General features: G+C 38.4%; 2 protein-coding genes across 2 annotated transcripts; both read right to left on the bottom strand.

Annotated features, from left to right (window-relative positions):
- Positions 1–481: 481 nt before the first annotated feature.
- LOC144075205 (inter-alpha-trypsin inhibitor heavy chain H3-like) lies at positions 482–16,686 on the bottom strand. Its single transcript, XM_077602027.1, has 37 exons — positions 16,521–16,686; positions 16,363–16,389; positions 15,834–15,857; positions 15,145–15,299; positions 14,776–14,880; positions 14,540–14,702; positions 14,352–14,462; positions 13,982–14,110; positions 13,775–13,891; positions 13,350–13,518; positions 13,155–13,280; positions 12,857–13,038; positions 11,878–12,063; positions 11,642–11,781; positions 11,295–11,455; positions 7,619–7,863; positions 6,766–6,923; positions 6,581–6,685; positions 6,342–6,504; positions 6,148–6,258; positions 5,623–5,751; positions 5,397–5,513; positions 5,170–5,338; positions 4,870–4,995; positions 4,541–4,722; positions 4,239–4,427; positions 3,549–3,688; positions 3,225–3,373; positions 3,091–3,120; positions 2,971–3,012; positions 2,625–2,645; positions 2,502–2,543; positions 2,237–2,350; positions 1,955–2,156; positions 1,437–1,612; positions 1,222–1,333; positions 482–1,131 (listed from the first exon to the last, which is right to left on the bottom strand). The coding sequence occupies exons 1-37, from the start codon at positions 16,623–16,625 to the stop codon at positions 1,002–1,004; spliced, it is 4,752 nt and encodes a 1,583-aa protein (XP_077458153.1). The 5' UTR covers positions 16,626–16,686; the 3' UTR covers positions 482–1,001.
- On the bottom strand, positions 8,550–10,651 carry LOC144075104 (inter-alpha-trypsin inhibitor heavy chain H3-like). Its single transcript, XM_077601858.1, has 6 exons — positions 10,604–10,651; positions 10,396–10,509; positions 10,048–10,249; positions 9,306–9,478; positions 8,823–8,934; positions 8,550–8,742 (listed from the first exon to the last, which is right to left on the bottom strand). The coding sequence occupies exons 1-6, from the start codon at positions 10,620–10,622 to the stop codon at positions 8,604–8,606; spliced, it is 759 nt and encodes a 252-aa protein (XP_077457984.1). The 5' UTR covers positions 10,623–10,651; the 3' UTR covers positions 8,550–8,603.
- Positions 16,687–17,067: the final 381 nt, after the last annotated feature.

Genomic DNA, 17,067 nt, shown 5'->3' with positions numbered 1-17,067 from the left:
CTGATCTAGTCGCACTACAGCAAAGTAATAAGAGCTGCCAGGTTGATACAGCACTCATTGGACATGCATGCGGTCGTAGATATGGTCGGCCACAACTGCTGAGCACACAGGCGCGGGCAGGACTTTAAAAACCGCAGCATAAGGCCCGAGTCACAATGAAACCCGGCCTTTGTGGATCGATAAATACCTTCCCATGAGACATTGCTACCAGGTTTCAAGTCAACGTTGCCAAATAATGCAGGAGTAGGAATACTCCACACTTTAACTGGCTTTCAGCCCACAAAAAATGCACAGTTCCCAAAATAGTGGAAGTGTTTTTTTTCCTTCATTTATTCAATGCAGCAATTCATGAAAACTATACTGTATAAACACCAAATTTATTTATGTTAGAAAACAATACAACTTTTAATTAAAAAAAACACCACCCTCTTTATAAAAATATAATAGAAGAAACATTTCAAAAAAAGAAAGGGAGTCCTAACAGAGTAAGATGCATTTATACTAGTTTTCATTTAAATGCATTTTAAGCAATAGGACAATCATATTATATATTTAGATATGTAATCAGCAACTTTCAGAAATATTTGGGACATAAATTAAGACATTTCTTCATTTTAATGTGTTGAAAAATAAATTTAGAACACATTTACATTCAACACATTCCTTTACTTCACATTTCATTCACTACATTTACTATTGACTATCTACACATCTTTAGTCATTTTAATCAGAAGTCATTTTCCATGCAGATCAAAAATTTGAAGCTCCAACAACTTTCTACGTCCTGACATAATTTTTCACATCTTTAAGCCTCAACCCTCAACATACAGTGTTTCACCTTAAAGTTCAAACTGAAAACTTGATTCTCTATTTTCAATAGTTCCTGTCCCTTGTGCTGCTTTTGTGCCTTTAAATATAAAACATGAGTTTCCATACTACAATATCTCCCACACTATCATGTATATAGGTCTGGGAAATTATGGAATCCCCTCCAAAAAAAATTAAAAGAGAGTGGGAACAATGTAATCAGAAGCTTTCCCATCAATGAGACCAGCTCCATCATTGTGAACAAACCAACAGGGAATATTTTCCCCATTCAACGCGTTTTTGCTGAAGTCCTTCTGCCAGTGTCTACAGAGGGAAGAAAATTGAGCAAATTTTATAACTGATTTCTCTTTAATTTCACTAGAGACTAGATTTCCCTTTACAAGTTTATCTTACCTGGTCACATTGAGTATCTGTCCCTTCACATACAAGGTGGCATCCGTTTTCTGCTCCACCTTCTCCACTTTTAGATCGCTTACTTCAAAAGGAACACCGTGGTAGAACTGCCCTGAGGTTCAAACAGCACGTTAAAGTTATGCTTGTGTCCAATTAAGAGCATGAATGTTATAATAACAAACAATATTTAGAATGAAAACACTGTTGTTTCCTACCTAGCAGCCCATGAACTGAGTTGGACAAATGGTGACTGTCCAGAGTATAAAATCCCAAATAGCTTTGCTGGTCATGACGTCTCTTCCACAACTTTGTATGTCTGATGACCATGAATCGGATCGAGTGCCTCAAAGTGACAGTGAGGCTACAGTTTTTTGTCATGCGGAGCTCCATACTAGTTGAGAAATAAAATGACATCATTAGTATTTGCCTAATACAGTAATATACTATGTGTTTTCTTCATGTCTATACACAGACAAAAAATGTTGCTGTAACCCTTTTTTAATCACAGAAAAAGCCAGAGCAGTCACATAAATAAATACATTAAATCTGACATCAGAATATCTGCAATTGTAGTCAAAGAAATATCACGCAGCTCGTACTATACAGCAGGGGTGTCCAAACTATGGCCCAGATAGTATTGGTATGACCACATTCATTTGGATTTATAGCTATTGTATGTTTTAAAACAACATTTGAGATGATGCAGACCCAGTTATTCAATAGTTCAACTTACTTGCTGTCTTTCAAAGAGACTGAATCCGTCCACAGCATCTTGACCATCTTACCCCCATGAAACACTGAAATATTCTGGGTATCAACCTCCAGCTTTAAGCCTAAATTCTTATGTCTGATACCAAGACGGCCAAAGTATGTATCCGTCTTTTGATCAGGGACCGATTTCTTCTTGCCAATAATCTCACCATTCACAACAAAACCTGAAAGTAAATGATGAATAGTGAGTGATTATTTAAGTCTCCTTGTGAATTTCACTGGTAGATGAATGATGAGATTTGACCTGATTTGCTGTCCCTGACCAGGTTGAAAATAGTCCCTGGTTTGTCATTGATGTTGAAACACAGGGCGTCTTTTCTGTCTGGGAATTCTATCATAAAATGTGGATCTCCATCCACTGTGATAGTATTAAGGAACATTTAATAGCATGATCAATACTTTCATTATTTATGAATGTCTACCTATATTCCTAACATCCTATACATGAAAAAAAAACAATCATCGCAATATACGTGTACGTGTATGATGAAATAAATAATAAAAACTACCATTTGATTGATGCCGAGAACTTGCAGCATGGCCAGAGGAACCTAAGACAAATAATGCAAATCTTACATGTACACTGTACGCAATGCAAAACAAACTATTAAGAATAAAAGTGAGAAGCGTACCACGGGCTCTTTGTGCTTGACCTGTTCAAAAAACAAAACACAAACAGAAGAATTCAGATTGTTCATCATTTTAACATTACTATTATACTAATTATTCATTCAATTTCTGAACCGCTAATCCTCACAAGGGCCGTGGGGGGTGCTGGAGCCTATCCCAGCCTACCACAAAATAATAATGTAAATTCAATCCGTAAAAAAATATTTTTACATGATATGTTGAATCGCATTGGTCAATATATTATAATAATTGTCATACATTGGATAAAATTCAATGTAAATTCTGTGCAAAATCAAAATCATCAAACTGTATTTATGAACATATTAGTAATAATAAAAATGAATTTACGGTTTGATTGACTGATTGGTCTTGCAGCAGCAGACAAGGATCCTGCGACGAGAACATTTAAACAACTTAGTATTGACAAAAAAAAATGGAACCACAATGTAAAGCAGCATCCTTTCATACCTCTTTGTCTCTCTGCTTTTTGACGTTGATCTGTTTCACAAACAAAACATAAACACCCGTTTAAATACTAGTTCTGATTTCCACAAAGCTGACAGAAATGCAGAAGAATATTTAACCGTAAGAAAGTCTTTTACCCTCTGTCAGCTTGTCAGCGATGAGGGGACTGTCTGCTCCGTCCTCACTTTCCGGTTTGGTGACCACCATGGAAGTGAGCGGGGTTACAAAATTGTAGCGCAGCGACATTTCCAAGGCCTTGGCTGTCAAGTTGTCCTTTCCCTCTTGACTAGCAATGTGACGGCAAGAAAAGTTGGCTGCTTTAAAACAACTTAAGTGCAGGAAACTAAGAAACTTCACTTCTCCAGAAGAGGGTTCTTATCAATGTTGTGATTGCTTTAAGGGAAGGGTGCATCAAATCGTGGTACCGATACAACTGAGAGAGGCTTTCTAAATGAGCAAACCTCTTCTCCAGTGCTTGCTGAATTGTGAGGTAAGCCCAGAGACGCTCTGTGAAGTCCCCAAAGACGTACTTGTCTTCTGGATAGATCACACCCCAGTCTTCCACTTGGGCCTCCCCTTGCACTTGGAAATCTGCTTCTGGCTGGATGGCGAAGCAAACGCAGCAGCAGAATACCAATTACTTGAAACATCAAGATAAATATAGAGCAATACCTCTGAAGTTAACCATTTATTGTGTTTGTCATTTTTTGTTGCTTACTACTGTATCTATTCACGTTTTTCTAACTATAATTTATAGTTTTTACAATATTATATGGGAGATGATGATCAAATGTCTATATTTTACCGACTGTAACCTTTACACGAGTAGTGTAGTCATTATGTCAGTCAGTTTGTTAGTTAGTTTACTAGTCAGCAGCAATAATCATTTTGAGCGCTCCAATTAAGCTTTCATTCATATAATGGATGAGAACATGTCAAATCTAGCCGTATTAAATACTCCAATGGCGATAAACTGTCATTGTAAAATACATTAATATAACATAAATAAACAAACAACATAAGTGATGGCAAACGCTGTTTGTTTTAGAGTCGGTAAACATGCTTCACAGCATCTGTTTTGTAATTTTGGTCACCCTATTCACATACCACTGACAGGATGGATGGACTCTTCAATGCTGTCATTCACTCACCCCTTGAGCAAACGCCTCCACAAGGAAGTTGTCAAGCTGGTGGCTGTCATCTACGCGACCGGCCACCACAATCTCAGAGCCATTGAACAAATGGCTGTATTGATTTTTGGTCAAGACGTCTACACTATTCCCCGGATAGTGCAGTTTCACATCCAAGAGCAAGGGACTGGACACTTCTTCATAGAAACCCTGCAATAAATACCAAAGGAACAGCCAATATTGTTTACACAAAACAGAGCATGTGCACAACTTTTTCCTAACTTAAAACAATTTAACTTGTGTGTCTGTTTTTTTTACTCTACTTGGAGTTGAAGAGCTGCATCGGAAGCCTCAAAGATTCTGCGGGCTATCCCTTTGTTTTGTTTGCTCAAGACGTCCAAGAAGGAATATTCCACGTCATTTCCAAATCCAAGACAGAACAGAGACATATTTCCATCTATAGCTTGTTGTACATTCTTCTGGATTTTCTGTAAATTGGACACTCCTGTGTGTGTTAAGAAGCTGTGAGAGACACATCATCTTCACTCCATTTATAGTTATTTTATTTTTCTAGCAGATAAAATAAAATGTTACGTGTTCATGAGATGGTAAAACGGTCTTGATCATTCATTCAAACTGAGATGATGCTTACCATGGTTTGGCATCCCATCTGTCAATAGAATAATCATATCCACACTCCTCTCAGGAAGCCTTTTATCTTTTCTTTCCTTCTTTAACAATGTAACTGCTTGCAATAGGGCGCCGTTGATATCAGTAGCTGAAAGGTGAATAGAAAATGAGTAGATTAAAGTTACTGAGAATATGCATCTTCAAACAAACAAATTGTGCAATAAACCATTTGGAAGATTGGGTGAAGCATGGAGAGAAACAAATACAAGTGTAGTAGGATAGTAAGTACTATATGATATGAGTTTGTCCCCCCTTCTCTTACCTCCTTTTTCTTTAAGTTTCCTGATGTATGTGACGGCATCAGTCACATTCTTTTCTGTTGCTTTCAGGATGGAATTCCTCCAGGTGACAATGTCACCATCAAACAAGACGACAGCAAAGTGGTCGCCCTCGTGGAGGTCCTTCAAAATGGCTGTCAAGGCTTCTCGGGTCTGTATCGATTTACAGAAATCAAAACACGCTCAGGCCTTAACAACACGATTGCAGTACCTGTGCTATCTTTTTTCCACCCATTGAGCCGCTCCTGTCCACCACAAATATCACATTTTTGGGAACTCTGGGTAAGTCAGGTGGGGAGAAGAAGTGCACAAAGTAGCCGTTTACCATCTGAAGAAAAAGTACAAATATCAGTCTGTGTTGGAGGTATACATTTATAGGTAAAAGCATACACTAACTAGTAATTACTGTAGTGTGAAATTAAAATTGGATAACTAACCTGGACTTCACCAAGACTTTGTTCTCGCTTGACATCATAGTTGACAATAAAATCACCCTGAATTTGGGTCTCTGCACATGATGGACATCTCTTCTGTTGTTCCATTGTTGGAGAAAAAGTGATGCGTGCCTGTCAAATAGAGATACTCAAGTAAATAAAGCCACACACGTTACTACGTATTTTCTTTTCCAACATTTTTCCCTAAACGTTCTATCAGAATCAACCCAGGGTGTCCAAAAATGTGAGAAATGATAATCGTTTCAAATCAATGTCTATTGTTGTTTCTCATTGCAATTGTTTGCTTCCTAATCTCACATTTCTTGAAATATTTTAGGTCAACTCACTACAATGATCAGGATATCATATTGACGAGTCGACGTGTTATGAAATGTCAAAATGTCTCTGGTTTTCAAAGTAAAACATCCAATACAAGACCACTCCTAAATAGGAGTACCTAGAACTTTTTTTCCAAACATCCTGGGATAAATTGGGATAGATTTAATCATTTGTCGATGCACGCTTTACTTTTGTGTCGGTAACAGTTTTCGCCACAAGAGGGAGGAGCTGATTAGTGAGAAATGATGCTGTTGCATCCACCGAAGTCAGGCCCTGAGGCTCAAAGATGTTTACTGTAATCTACACACACACACAGAAGCACAAAAAGTTACCCATAAAAGTAAAGATAATGTTGTGGTTATTCCATTAAGAAGCCAATTTACCCGAAAGTCTTGGACTGGTTGTTTGGGTTTCACTCGTGTCAGAATCTCATACTGGGCCAGTTTCCGCTGAAGGAGCTCCTCGTAAGTCAAAACGAAAATGACGTTACTTTCTGCTGCGATGTGGACCGAAACGGAAAACAGCTCCATTTTTCGCCCAGACGCCCTGAAAGGATCCATTGGTAATCCGTTATGTATAATGTGCTACATCATGTTCCCTGCGCCTATTTATTCCCACTTACTTGACCAGTCCAGCAGTCTTTCCTGAAGAAACTGCCATCTCATATTGTTTTTTGGCTTTTGCTTTCTCCTTCACCTCCCCAACAAAAACTTGCCCATCTATTTCCCTGAGATGAATAAACTGGGTTTAGAAAAATTTATCTATTTTTGTGTGGCATACTTACATTTAGTAATGCACTTTTTTTACATGGTAAAGTTGGTGATGAAGGCCGTCTTTGGGAGTTCCATTTCAAAGACAATTTCTTGCGAGATGTTGGCCCTGTTTAAGGCCTTGGAGGTCATGACGGTGTGAGCGAAACGAGATGTCACTGCGCAGTCAACTCTGAAAGTTTGCACCTCCACCATCTGAAACCATGAACAAAACACAAGTTATGTACCACATTTGTCACAGGGGAAGCAGAGCAAGCAAGATGGATGCATTACAAAATAGATTAAAACCAAAGTATACATTTATTGAAAAAAAGTGCAACACACACTAAAATGAAGACTTCTGACTTAAGAATTTTTGACCAAATGATAAAAAAGGTAAATTGTGGTTGGTCTATGTATTTTATTAATTGGAAAACTAGAATGTGATCCCCATAATGTCTTATTAGTATGAATGGACTATAAAAATGCTTCATCACTGCAAATTGCATTGCGCCCTGTTTTGGATAATTATTTCCCTATTTAAATAACTTGACTTATTTCACATGATTTTCAAATGTATTGCAGGCATTCAAAGTAATAGAGCGTATGATAAACATTTAGTCTTAAATCTTCTGATGCAAATACAGAAACCTCACTCCCAAACAAAATCCACAGAAATATCTGTTTTCATTTTTAGCTTTTACTCATTTATAATGCGTTCCAAATCAAGTTTTATTCTTGAACTCCCCATCCCCCTTCATCTCGATTGCACAAGAGCACTCAAAACATTTTTCTTGACTTTCATTGTAAACACTAGAATTTCTTATCAACACATTATATAATCATCCCCAAAAGAGTCAGAAGAGTACGGCATTAGCTTTTAACTGTTGTGCACTAAATGTTAAAATTACCTTGACAAGAGCATCTCTGTGAGAAACATGCAGAGCTCCTTGCCCCTGAGCTGCAAATACAATGCAGAGGCCAGCCCAAAACACTGGCATTCCCGTGCCCAGGAAAAGCGGATCCCAACGCATGGCTGAAAACAAGTGCTGTGGGGTTCCAAGGCATGTGAAAGCAAGTTTTCCCATAACAATTTTTACTCCGCCCACACATGTTTCTGGAGGCGGAACCCCTGTTTCAACTCTGACAGTGTGAGTCATTGATCACATATGTGCCTTTTCCCAGACATTGGCCTGTGAGGGATGGGACTAAGAATGCATGGAAGGTATGATTTGACTTCAAATCTAAACATGCCCATACCAGGTGGATATATTACATGTATCTTTTCAAAAGAAAAGGTACTAGTATTGTGAAAAAGGAAGCCTCACAATAGCTGTGACTAGAAGCACTGTACTTTTTTTTTGGGTGAGGCATCACAATAGAATACTAGATGTGTTTTTCAGTTATGCTTCTGTATTGTGAAGTAAACGTAAGAAAAGGGGCAACTGGAATGAATGCGGTAGGATAAGAAAATGTTAGGTTAATAAAATATGATGAGGGAAACACAGGTTTGAACGCATTAACAGTATGAGCATAACATGGGCTATCAATAATAATAATATCAATAAAAACATTAAATAGCCCCATTTTTTGTGGAATATCAAAATGGCCTAACGCTCAGGTTAATCCCAGATATCACAAAACTGCAAATATTTAAAGCACACTGTCCATTTCTATTATTATTATCTTTTAGGTATGACTTTAATACTACTTCTATTTAGCTGTTAGTGTGTATCTTATTTTTAAAAAAGAACATGTTCTACACTGGATGGATGAAGTATATTTGTCTTTTGTGAAAAATTGCAGATTTCATGTTCTGTGTTTAAAGCACCTTAGTCTCTGTTAAATGTCATTGTTTTATTGTCAGAAAAGCCCGAATCATAGAGAAACAGAAGGCTAAACACTTTTAAAGAGACCAGACACAATGTAGTCTTTGGCATCTCCATCAATGATACCTGTCCCATTATTATGAATGAACCAGCAGGGAACATTCTCTCCATTCTTCACATCTCTTCTGAAATCTCTTTGCCAGCCCCTGTGGATCCAGAAAATGACACATTGGAAAAATGGGGTCACAGGCATAAATTAAATAAAAAAAGAATAGTGGTGTATTACCTAGTCACGGTGAGCTCTTGTCCCTTGACGTGCATAGTAGCATCTGGTTTCTCTGGAACTTCTCCTGGACGCAGGTTTGTGACCTCATATTTAATCCCGTGATAAAATTGACCTGGAAAAGGAGTCACCCATTCAATAATGATAATTCCAAGCATTTGGTACTGCATCTTTACACTTTTGTGCCATTAATTCACGCACTGAAACCTCTTCTCCGATCCTTGGAAAGAAAAAAAAACAGCCATTCTATCTCCCATTTTCGATCATGTTTGTCCTAAACTGTGTTGCGAGTGAATGCAGTGACAAATTGGTAGGTAGGTGAGGGTCAGTTCTTAGTGTGTGTTCACAATTGTCCCATTTCCTCAAGTTCAACTTGATATGATCTGTTCTTGCGTGATGTCATATCTGAAGTATTGTGCAACTTTTACACACATTTCTAGTTGCAAAATGTTTAGGCTGTCAAATTCAGAAATGTTGCTAATATACCTAGCAGGCCATGAACAGAAGGTGACAGGATGTGGGTGTCCAGTGTGTAGAAACCCAAATAATCTCTGTGGTATGGGTGGTTCTTCCACACTTTGTGTAGTAGGATCACAAACTTGACTGAATTTTTTAGAGTTATTGTTAGGCTGCGGTCCTTGATCAAGATAATATCCATCCTAGGGAGAAAGGGAAGGACAAGGAAAAAGCAGAGAGAAGGGAGAGATGTCTGTTTATTATATAATAATCAATAGTCGATAGGGTGCCTTTGATTCCATTTCACACAAAAGTATTCGTTTTTTCAAAAAGTTTCATTGAGATTTATTAGGAAAATCTTGTGCTGATAGAAATGCTTATTGTTCCTGGTCCTAAACAAAACAAAAAATGGAAATATATATTATATATATAATATAATATTATAGGGTGAACAGTTTTATAGCTAAATGGTAATCATTTTGATAAAACGTGCATTTGAAAACCTTGCAATAAGATCCTATTTACAAACCGACTGGGGACTGTTGAACAAATCTAGTGTATATTTGTGAATGTTACTTCTTCAAATTATTTAATATTTCACGATTACAGACTTCCCATGCAGCTCATGGAGATCAAACATAACAAGATAACAATGATTACTAAATATACTGATAAGTGAACATTTTGATTGTGCAACTTCAACTATTCACTCAAACTATTCACCATTTTAGCCTTGAAATATTTATGAATATTTTGATTCACAAAAACTCACCCGTCTCCTTTGAGGGAAGTTGAATTTGACCATTGCAACTTGATCCGCTTGCCATCTTGGGACCCAATGATGCTTTTAGTGCTCACCTCAAACTTGACTCCTAAAGTTCGCTGAATAATGCCAAAACGCCAAAAGTAGGTGTACATTTTACCGTCCACAGGAGTTTGCTTGTCTCCTATGATCTGGCCATTCACCAAAATACCTAAGAAATGAGGGGGGGGCATTAATGGTTAATACTGGCAAAGCTTGGCACTTGACAAAGTTCACAAAATATATTTTAAAATATGTTTATAGGATCAGGAAGTGTATATATTTTGTGATGTGATAGTAACGAGAACTTAGACGGACCTGACTTTGTGTCTTTAACCAGGGTGAAAATTGTTCCTGGTTTGTCATTAATATTAAAACACAGAGCATCATTTCTATCTGGGAGCTCTATGATGAAATGGGGGTCTCCATCCACTGCCAACAAACAAATCAAGTGAGATATCAAATGTGGTTCAGTTTCAATAGAGTAACCAGAAGACAATATGCATCAACAATTGAGATTTCAAACCTGAGTATGTGGGTGGCATGTAGTTGAAATTAGCACTTGAGACGCGGTCTGAAGGGTGATAAAAAAAATTTTTTTTAAAGGTTTTTCATACCATCACAGAAAAAAGTACATCATTATAAACGACAGTTTTGAGAAAAACAAAATTCTTAAAAACAGTTACGTGTGTAAAACAAATGCAAAAAATAACTTACAGTCTTGATCTGACCTCTGCCTTTCCGCTGTCCGGGGAGAAAGACAATCAATTGGCATGTCACATGATTTCAAATGTTTTAGCACAGATAGATTTTGAATCTATCGATCTAATAATTTAACATATAGGAATGAATAACACTCAAACTCTACAATTTAACCAAAAAATAATAAAAATAGAATTGTGAACATATATTATATAAGATATAACTAATTGATTGCAAAACAGATACATCCTTGAACTAAAGTTGTGTTTCATAGCAGAAGCCTCAAGATTTGTTAAGATTAAAAGATAATCCTATAAAGTCTGCTCTTTCTGTGTAATAAATCACACCAACCTGAACCTATCTTAGACTACTAATTTAAATACACAAACATAAACATTGAAACTTAGTGGTTCAAAGAAAGTAAGAGAGAACTGTATAAACTTCAATCCATTTTTGGGGGTAAATTATTTTTTTAACAAGGAATTAAAAGCAAGTATACATTAAAAAAAATCTACCTTCAGTCAGTTTATCAGCAATTTGGGTGCTGCTTTTTCCATCCTCAGTCTCAGGTTTGGTGACCACCATGGAGGTGAGTGGAGTGACAAAACTGTATTTCAAGGACATCTCCAAAGCCCTCGCTGTGGCATTGTTCTTCTCCTCATTGCTCCCTTTCTTACTGTAAAAAATAACATTCACTTTAGGTGTCGCTTCAGCCATCCTAAGTCCTGACATAAATGGATTGCGTGCCTCACTAACAGATGGCAATATAAATTTGGCATAAAACAGGTTTTGTTTTTGAGATTTGAGTCGGGCAACAGATCAGATCAATGCTATCTTATTATAATGTAGCATATTGATTTACCTCTTCTCTAGTAGTTGCTGAATGGTGAGATAAGCCCATAGACGCTCTGTGAAATCCCCAAAGATGTACCCTGCGTCAGGATAAATCGTGCCCCAGTCCAGCGCAGTGGTCTGGCCCTGCACTTTAAACTCTTCCTCAAACTGCAGGGCAAGGAAATAATTTCAACATCTCAATTTGGGCAATAGAAAATATCTGGTGAAAACATTTTTAAAAAAGAAAGTCCGACATAGTCTCACCCCCTGGCCATACACTTCCACTAGGAAGTTGTCCAAGTTATTGTCTATCAGCCGACCTGCCACCACGATCTCGGAGCCATTAAATAACTGGCTAAAGTGGTTGGTGGTAAGGAAGTCCACTGCGTTGCTGGGGTAACGTAAATCCACCTCAGAAAGTAAAGGGCTGGACACCTCCTCAAAGAAGCCCTGGAATAGATGAACATATGCAGTAATATTTCCTCTTGATTGGATGATAATATATTACATCAAATGCAACATTTCATGTATGTTGACATCAAGGTTCAGTTCCAATTTATGTTAGTCGACAGGCTGATTCCCAGTGGTGAAATGCACAAATTGAACTTGTTCTGATTTTGTGTGGCCAAGACGACTACTCGGTTACTGTGATTCTTGGTGTTGTCTCATTTCTCATCTCAATTTATAAACCGCATTATCCTCACTAGGGTCGCAGGGGGTGCTGGAGCCTATCCCAGCTGAGTCGGGCCAGAGGCGGGGGACACCCTCAATTGGTGGCCAGCCAATCGCAGGGCACAAGGAGACAAAGAACATTCATGCTCACATTCATACCAAGGGGCAATTAAGAGTCTCCAATCAGCCTACCATGCACGTCTTTGGAATGTGGGAGGAAACCGGAGGACCTGAAGAAAACCCACGCAGGCCCGGGGAGAACATGAGAACTCCACACAGGAGGACCGACCTGGATTTGAACCCAGGTCCCCCACTGTGAGGCCGACACGCTAACCACTCAACCTTCGCGCCTCACCCTTGGTTTTCTGTACATTTTTTTCCTTTATGTGTATAATATTTAGAAACTAGAATAATTTTTAACTATACAAACATGCACTACGCACTTTACTATTGTACGGCTGCATAAGCATGTCAGTGCAGTGGTTACATCACAGCCTGTCCTTAGCATTGCTTATACTAATAATGTACAGTATGTATATTATAAATTACATAGGTAGTTGTTCTGCTCTACCTTTAGTTGCAGAGCAGCATCTGACCCCTCAAAAATTCTGCGGGCAATTCCTTTGTTGTCTTGACTGAGTATATCCAAGAAGTTGTATTCCACACCGTCTCCAAATCCCAGACTAAACAGAGACATGTTTCCGCCATTGATAGCGTGTATATTGTCATTTATCCTTCTTGGATCGGTCTCACCTTTACAAAAGAGCACATGCTTCTATTTAGGGCTAAACGCCTATAAATGACGTTCACCTTCAAATGAGAGATTGGTAAATGCAATACATTCACGCAAAGGAAGACAATATATTTACCCGAATTTGGCATTCCATCGGTGAGTAAAATGATCATGTCAATGCTTCTTTCTGGGACCCTTTTCTCCGCTTTGTCTTTCATCAGCATTTGCACACCTTTTAACAATCCACCATTTATGTCAGTGCCTAGAAAGACAAAAGTCAATGAGAAAAGCCTTTACATGTTCATAAAATATTTTTTCTCATTCCTTTCACCTCCTCGGCTAGTCAAACTCTGTACATATTTTACGGCTTTAACCAAGGTCTCCTTTGTTGCTTTGGTCAGTGTTTCCTTCCAGCTGTTGATCATGTCATCAAACTCAACAATGGCAAAGTAGTCTTCCTCTTGAAGATCCCCAAGGATGGCTTCCATTGCCTCGCGGGTCTGGAAAGAAAACATGCACATGAATCATTTCTTACGCACACACACTCCAAGCCTTGGAGCTTCACCAATCAGACATGAATGGGGCATGATGATCTGCAAAAATGGGAAATTCTATGTTTTCTACAAGTGCCCACTCCCTGGCCAATTCAGAGGGAATGAGTGGCGCCACATTGATTGGACATGTATGACGTCAACAGTTTCCACAGTGGCCCTCAAAGACGCACAGTTCCAATAGTCCTACAACAGTCGGTCTTACCTGCTGCATTTTAGTTCCATACATTGAGCCACTTCTATCGATTACAAACACTACATTTGTTGGTACTCTTTCCAAGTTGGGTGGTGCAAAAAAGTGCACAAAGTATCCATTGACGATCTAAGGGGCAGAAAAATTCTTTAGATCTAGTACTGACAAGCACACCGTTGCGATCTTAACAGTCCAATAACAAAAACTAAAATGGCTGGCCTGAATTTCCCCAAGGTTTGTTGCGTGCTTCACATCATATTTGATGACAAAATCTCCGTCAATCAGTGTTCCATCGCAGCTTGGACATTTTCTCTGTTGTTCCACAGTTGGTGAGAAAAGAATATGTGCCTGGAAGTAGCATACAATTGATTAATCCATTTGTAAATGAAAATCACAGGGTTGTAATATTGGTTACATGGTTTGGTTAATGGCTTAGGTGTCAACTTTTAGATTGCTGTCCACTGTAGTGACCACTGTCCTTGAAAGGATTAAAGGCAAATTTCCTATTGCAAATCATGCAGAAAAATGTGTGGCATGTTGGTCCACATCCAGAAATGTGAGCTAAAGACAGTACCAAGAGTAACAATACCTTCTTCTCTGTGACAGTTTTCTCCACCAGGGGAAGCAGCTCATTCGACAGGAATGTCGCATGGGCATCAACATACAAAATGCCTTGAGGTTCGTAGATATTTGCAACAATCTGACACAAAAACGTTGAGAAACCGTAAAATTGTAGTATTTCCAAAGAACACCATCATTGCCTCAAGCTGCATTAACCTGAAACTCCTGGACCAGTTGTTTAAGTTTCAATCGGCTCATAATCTCGTATTTCCCCAGTTTCCTCTGAAGGAGCTCCTCGTGGGTCAAAACAAAAGTAACATTACTTTTTGCTGCAATGTTGACAGACACTGAAAACTTCTCCATCTTCCTCCCAGAAGCCCTTGATTGAAGCACAACCATAAGACATTAATAACGCGAGGCAGGGAAAGTCACATTTGTGTCGGTCGTCTTACTTGACCAGTCCAGCCGTCCGTCCCATAGAAACCGCCTTCTGATACTCTTTTTTGGCTTTCCCTTTTTCCTTCACCTCCCCAACGTAAACTTGACCGTCAATTTCCCTGAGAAAAGCGAAGTATGTTGTTTGAACATTCTCACTCTACGACAAAATCAAAAATCAAAATCAAGCGTCTGGGTGGACAAGAGAGCACTAGAACCAATGTCATTTTTCTATCAAGTACAATAATTCACAGTTTTTTACTGTGATCAATGTCTCCGTTGTCAATTTTCAAAGAGCTAACTATAGATTTTGTTCTAAGTACACTTGCGTTTGATAGCCCAGTGCTAAATTATCTTTGTAACCAACTGAAAACATGAGCCTTTACATGGTGAAATTGGTGATGAAGGCCGTCTTTGGGAGGTCCATTTCGAAAAAGATTTCCTGGGAGAAGTTGGCTTTGTTTAAAGTCATGGAGGTTATCACAGTGTGAGCGAAACGAGAGGTCACAGCACAGTCCACTTTTACACTGTGCACCTCCACCTGAAATTAAAAGGAGAATATGAAAAGTCTTTTAAACGTTAAAGTGATAACTTTGTTATTCGTTATAAGGTCCTTTTAATCACATATAATAATGTCCTTGCAGTTTCTTAAATATCGTATTTTCCAGAAAATTGGTCGCATTTTACTTTGGCTGGGTCTGCGACTAATACTAAAGTGCGACTTGGCATGTTTTTTTCTCTCTCTGACCTGTTATGTTTTTTTAGGCTATAGTTAAGTAGAAATTCAACAGGTACCTGTTGTTCTCCATTTTAATAGTGTTACATTGACATGTTTTTTTTCTTGGTTTTTGATGAAATAGAACATTGCATTCTTAAAAATGCCACTTATATTCCAGTCTCAACTTTTCTTTTCTCCTCCTCATTGTGTATTCTTTAGCCCGGTGCAAATTGTACTCATGTGCGACTAAAAAATAAGATACTAATGATCAATATGTCGGATGCCTGCTGATAAATATGTATTATTACAATAGAAAAAGCAGTACAACATGTAAATTCCATGGAATTATTTACTCACAGTGGAACCCAGAGTACTTCTTTTCTGTGAAAAAGAAATGGACGGTTACATACTCTGATAAACAGACCAATGAACCACATTTATGCTAAACCCTAACAAATACGTTGAGCAGACCACTCTATGAATCATTTGTTGTTTTTTCAACAAAAAACTGCAAAGGCAGTCCTACAAGTTATGATCAACCCAATCTTTTATCTGCAAAAATCATGTTACCGGGTCAGTTCTTTTTTATGCTTTTTGGGGGGAGGGAACATTGTATACTTCCATGCAAGGTCACCTTAAAGTTTCTGATTGAATGGACAAACAAATAAATACAAAAATAGAAAATTAAAACACGAACGCGAGCACTGATCTGTATAGTGAATGAACAAGGTTGAAGGCAAATAAAGCATTTTTACAGTGTATATAAATAAAATTTATGATAAAATAGTGTTTTATTTTATAACTAAAAAAATATTTGCTATATTGTTTGCGTACACTGTTTAAACAATTACTAATGCAAGGTACAACAATGGTGTTTGTCAAATACCTGTCGTGGCATGGCATGATGTCCTTCCTACACAAACACAAACGTAGCAGACAAGGATGAGGGAAAGAAATCTGTAAACATTCCTGAAATGCTCCAAATCTTCAAAACCTGTACTTAAAAAGGAATCCTGCAGAGTACACCACAAGTCCAAACATTACCTTGCCAGCATCGCCTGGTCCAGGGATGACCAAATCACCGTGAGCTACCCAAAGGCAGGCGCTGCCCCATAGCAGCAGTAGTCTAAGAGTCATTGCTCCTGACATGACCAATGCTCAACTGAACACAGGCTTGCTTCAACACTGAAGTAAGCACTCTTGCCAAGGGGAGGGTCACTGTGCTGACCAACTAACTGGAGGCCAAAAGGTGGACGCTCTGGTCTCAGGAAAGAAAACATGCAAGTGTTTGCACCCTGGTTTTTGGTCTGTGTGTTTACTCTATTTTGCTGCCAAAAGCAAGTTTTCTGCAAAGTCAACAGTATTATAAATTCATATGCTGTATGAACGCTATGGCAGTTTACTTTGAGACATACCTGCGCATTTGCTACGCAAGGCAGGTAAAATGTTTGCATGTTCTCCCTGGGCCTGCGTGGGTTTTCTCCAGGTACTCCGGTTCCCTCCCATATTCCAAAGACATGCATGGCAGGCTGATTGGACACTCTAAATTGCCCCTAGGTATGAGTGTGAGCGTGAATGGTTGTTTGTCTCC

The sequence above is a fragment of the Stigmatopora argus genome, chromosome 6 (genome assembly GCF_051989625.1).
Source record: "Stigmatopora argus isolate UIUO_Sarg chromosome 6, RoL_Sarg_1.0, whole genome shotgun sequence".
NCBI classification, from domain to species: domain Eukaryota; kingdom Metazoa; phylum Chordata; class Actinopteri; order Syngnathiformes; family Syngnathidae; genus Stigmatopora; species Stigmatopora argus.
The sequence above is the reverse complement of the archived record's forward strand: the minus strand, read 5'-3'. Positions and strand labels throughout refer to the sequence as shown.

Excerpts from the sequence above, each read along its gene's own strand:
- LOC144075205 (XM_077602027.1), bottom strand. The coding sequence starts at position 16,625 with ATGTCAGGAGCAATGACTCTTAGACTACTGCTGCTATGGGGCAGCGCC. Across the intron at positions 11,456-11,641 it reads CAGCAACTACTAGAGAAGAG|TAAGAAAGGGAGCAATGAGG; the intron begins GTAAATCAATAT and ends TATTTTTTACAG. Across the intron at positions 3,689-4,238 it reads TGGAGGCGTTTGCTCAAGGG|CCAGAAGCAGATTTCCAAGT; the intron begins GTGAGTGAATGA and ends TTCGCCATCCAG.
- LOC144075104 (XM_077601858.1), bottom strand. Across the intron at positions 8,935-9,305 it reads TTCTGTTCATGGCCTGCTAG|GTCAATTTTATCACGGGATT; the intron begins GTATATTAGCAA and ends CTCCTTTTCCAG. Across the intron at positions 8,743-8,822 it reads CAAGAGCTCACCGTGACTAG|GGGCTGGCAAAGAGATTTCA; the intron begins GTAATACACCAC and ends CTGGATCCACAG.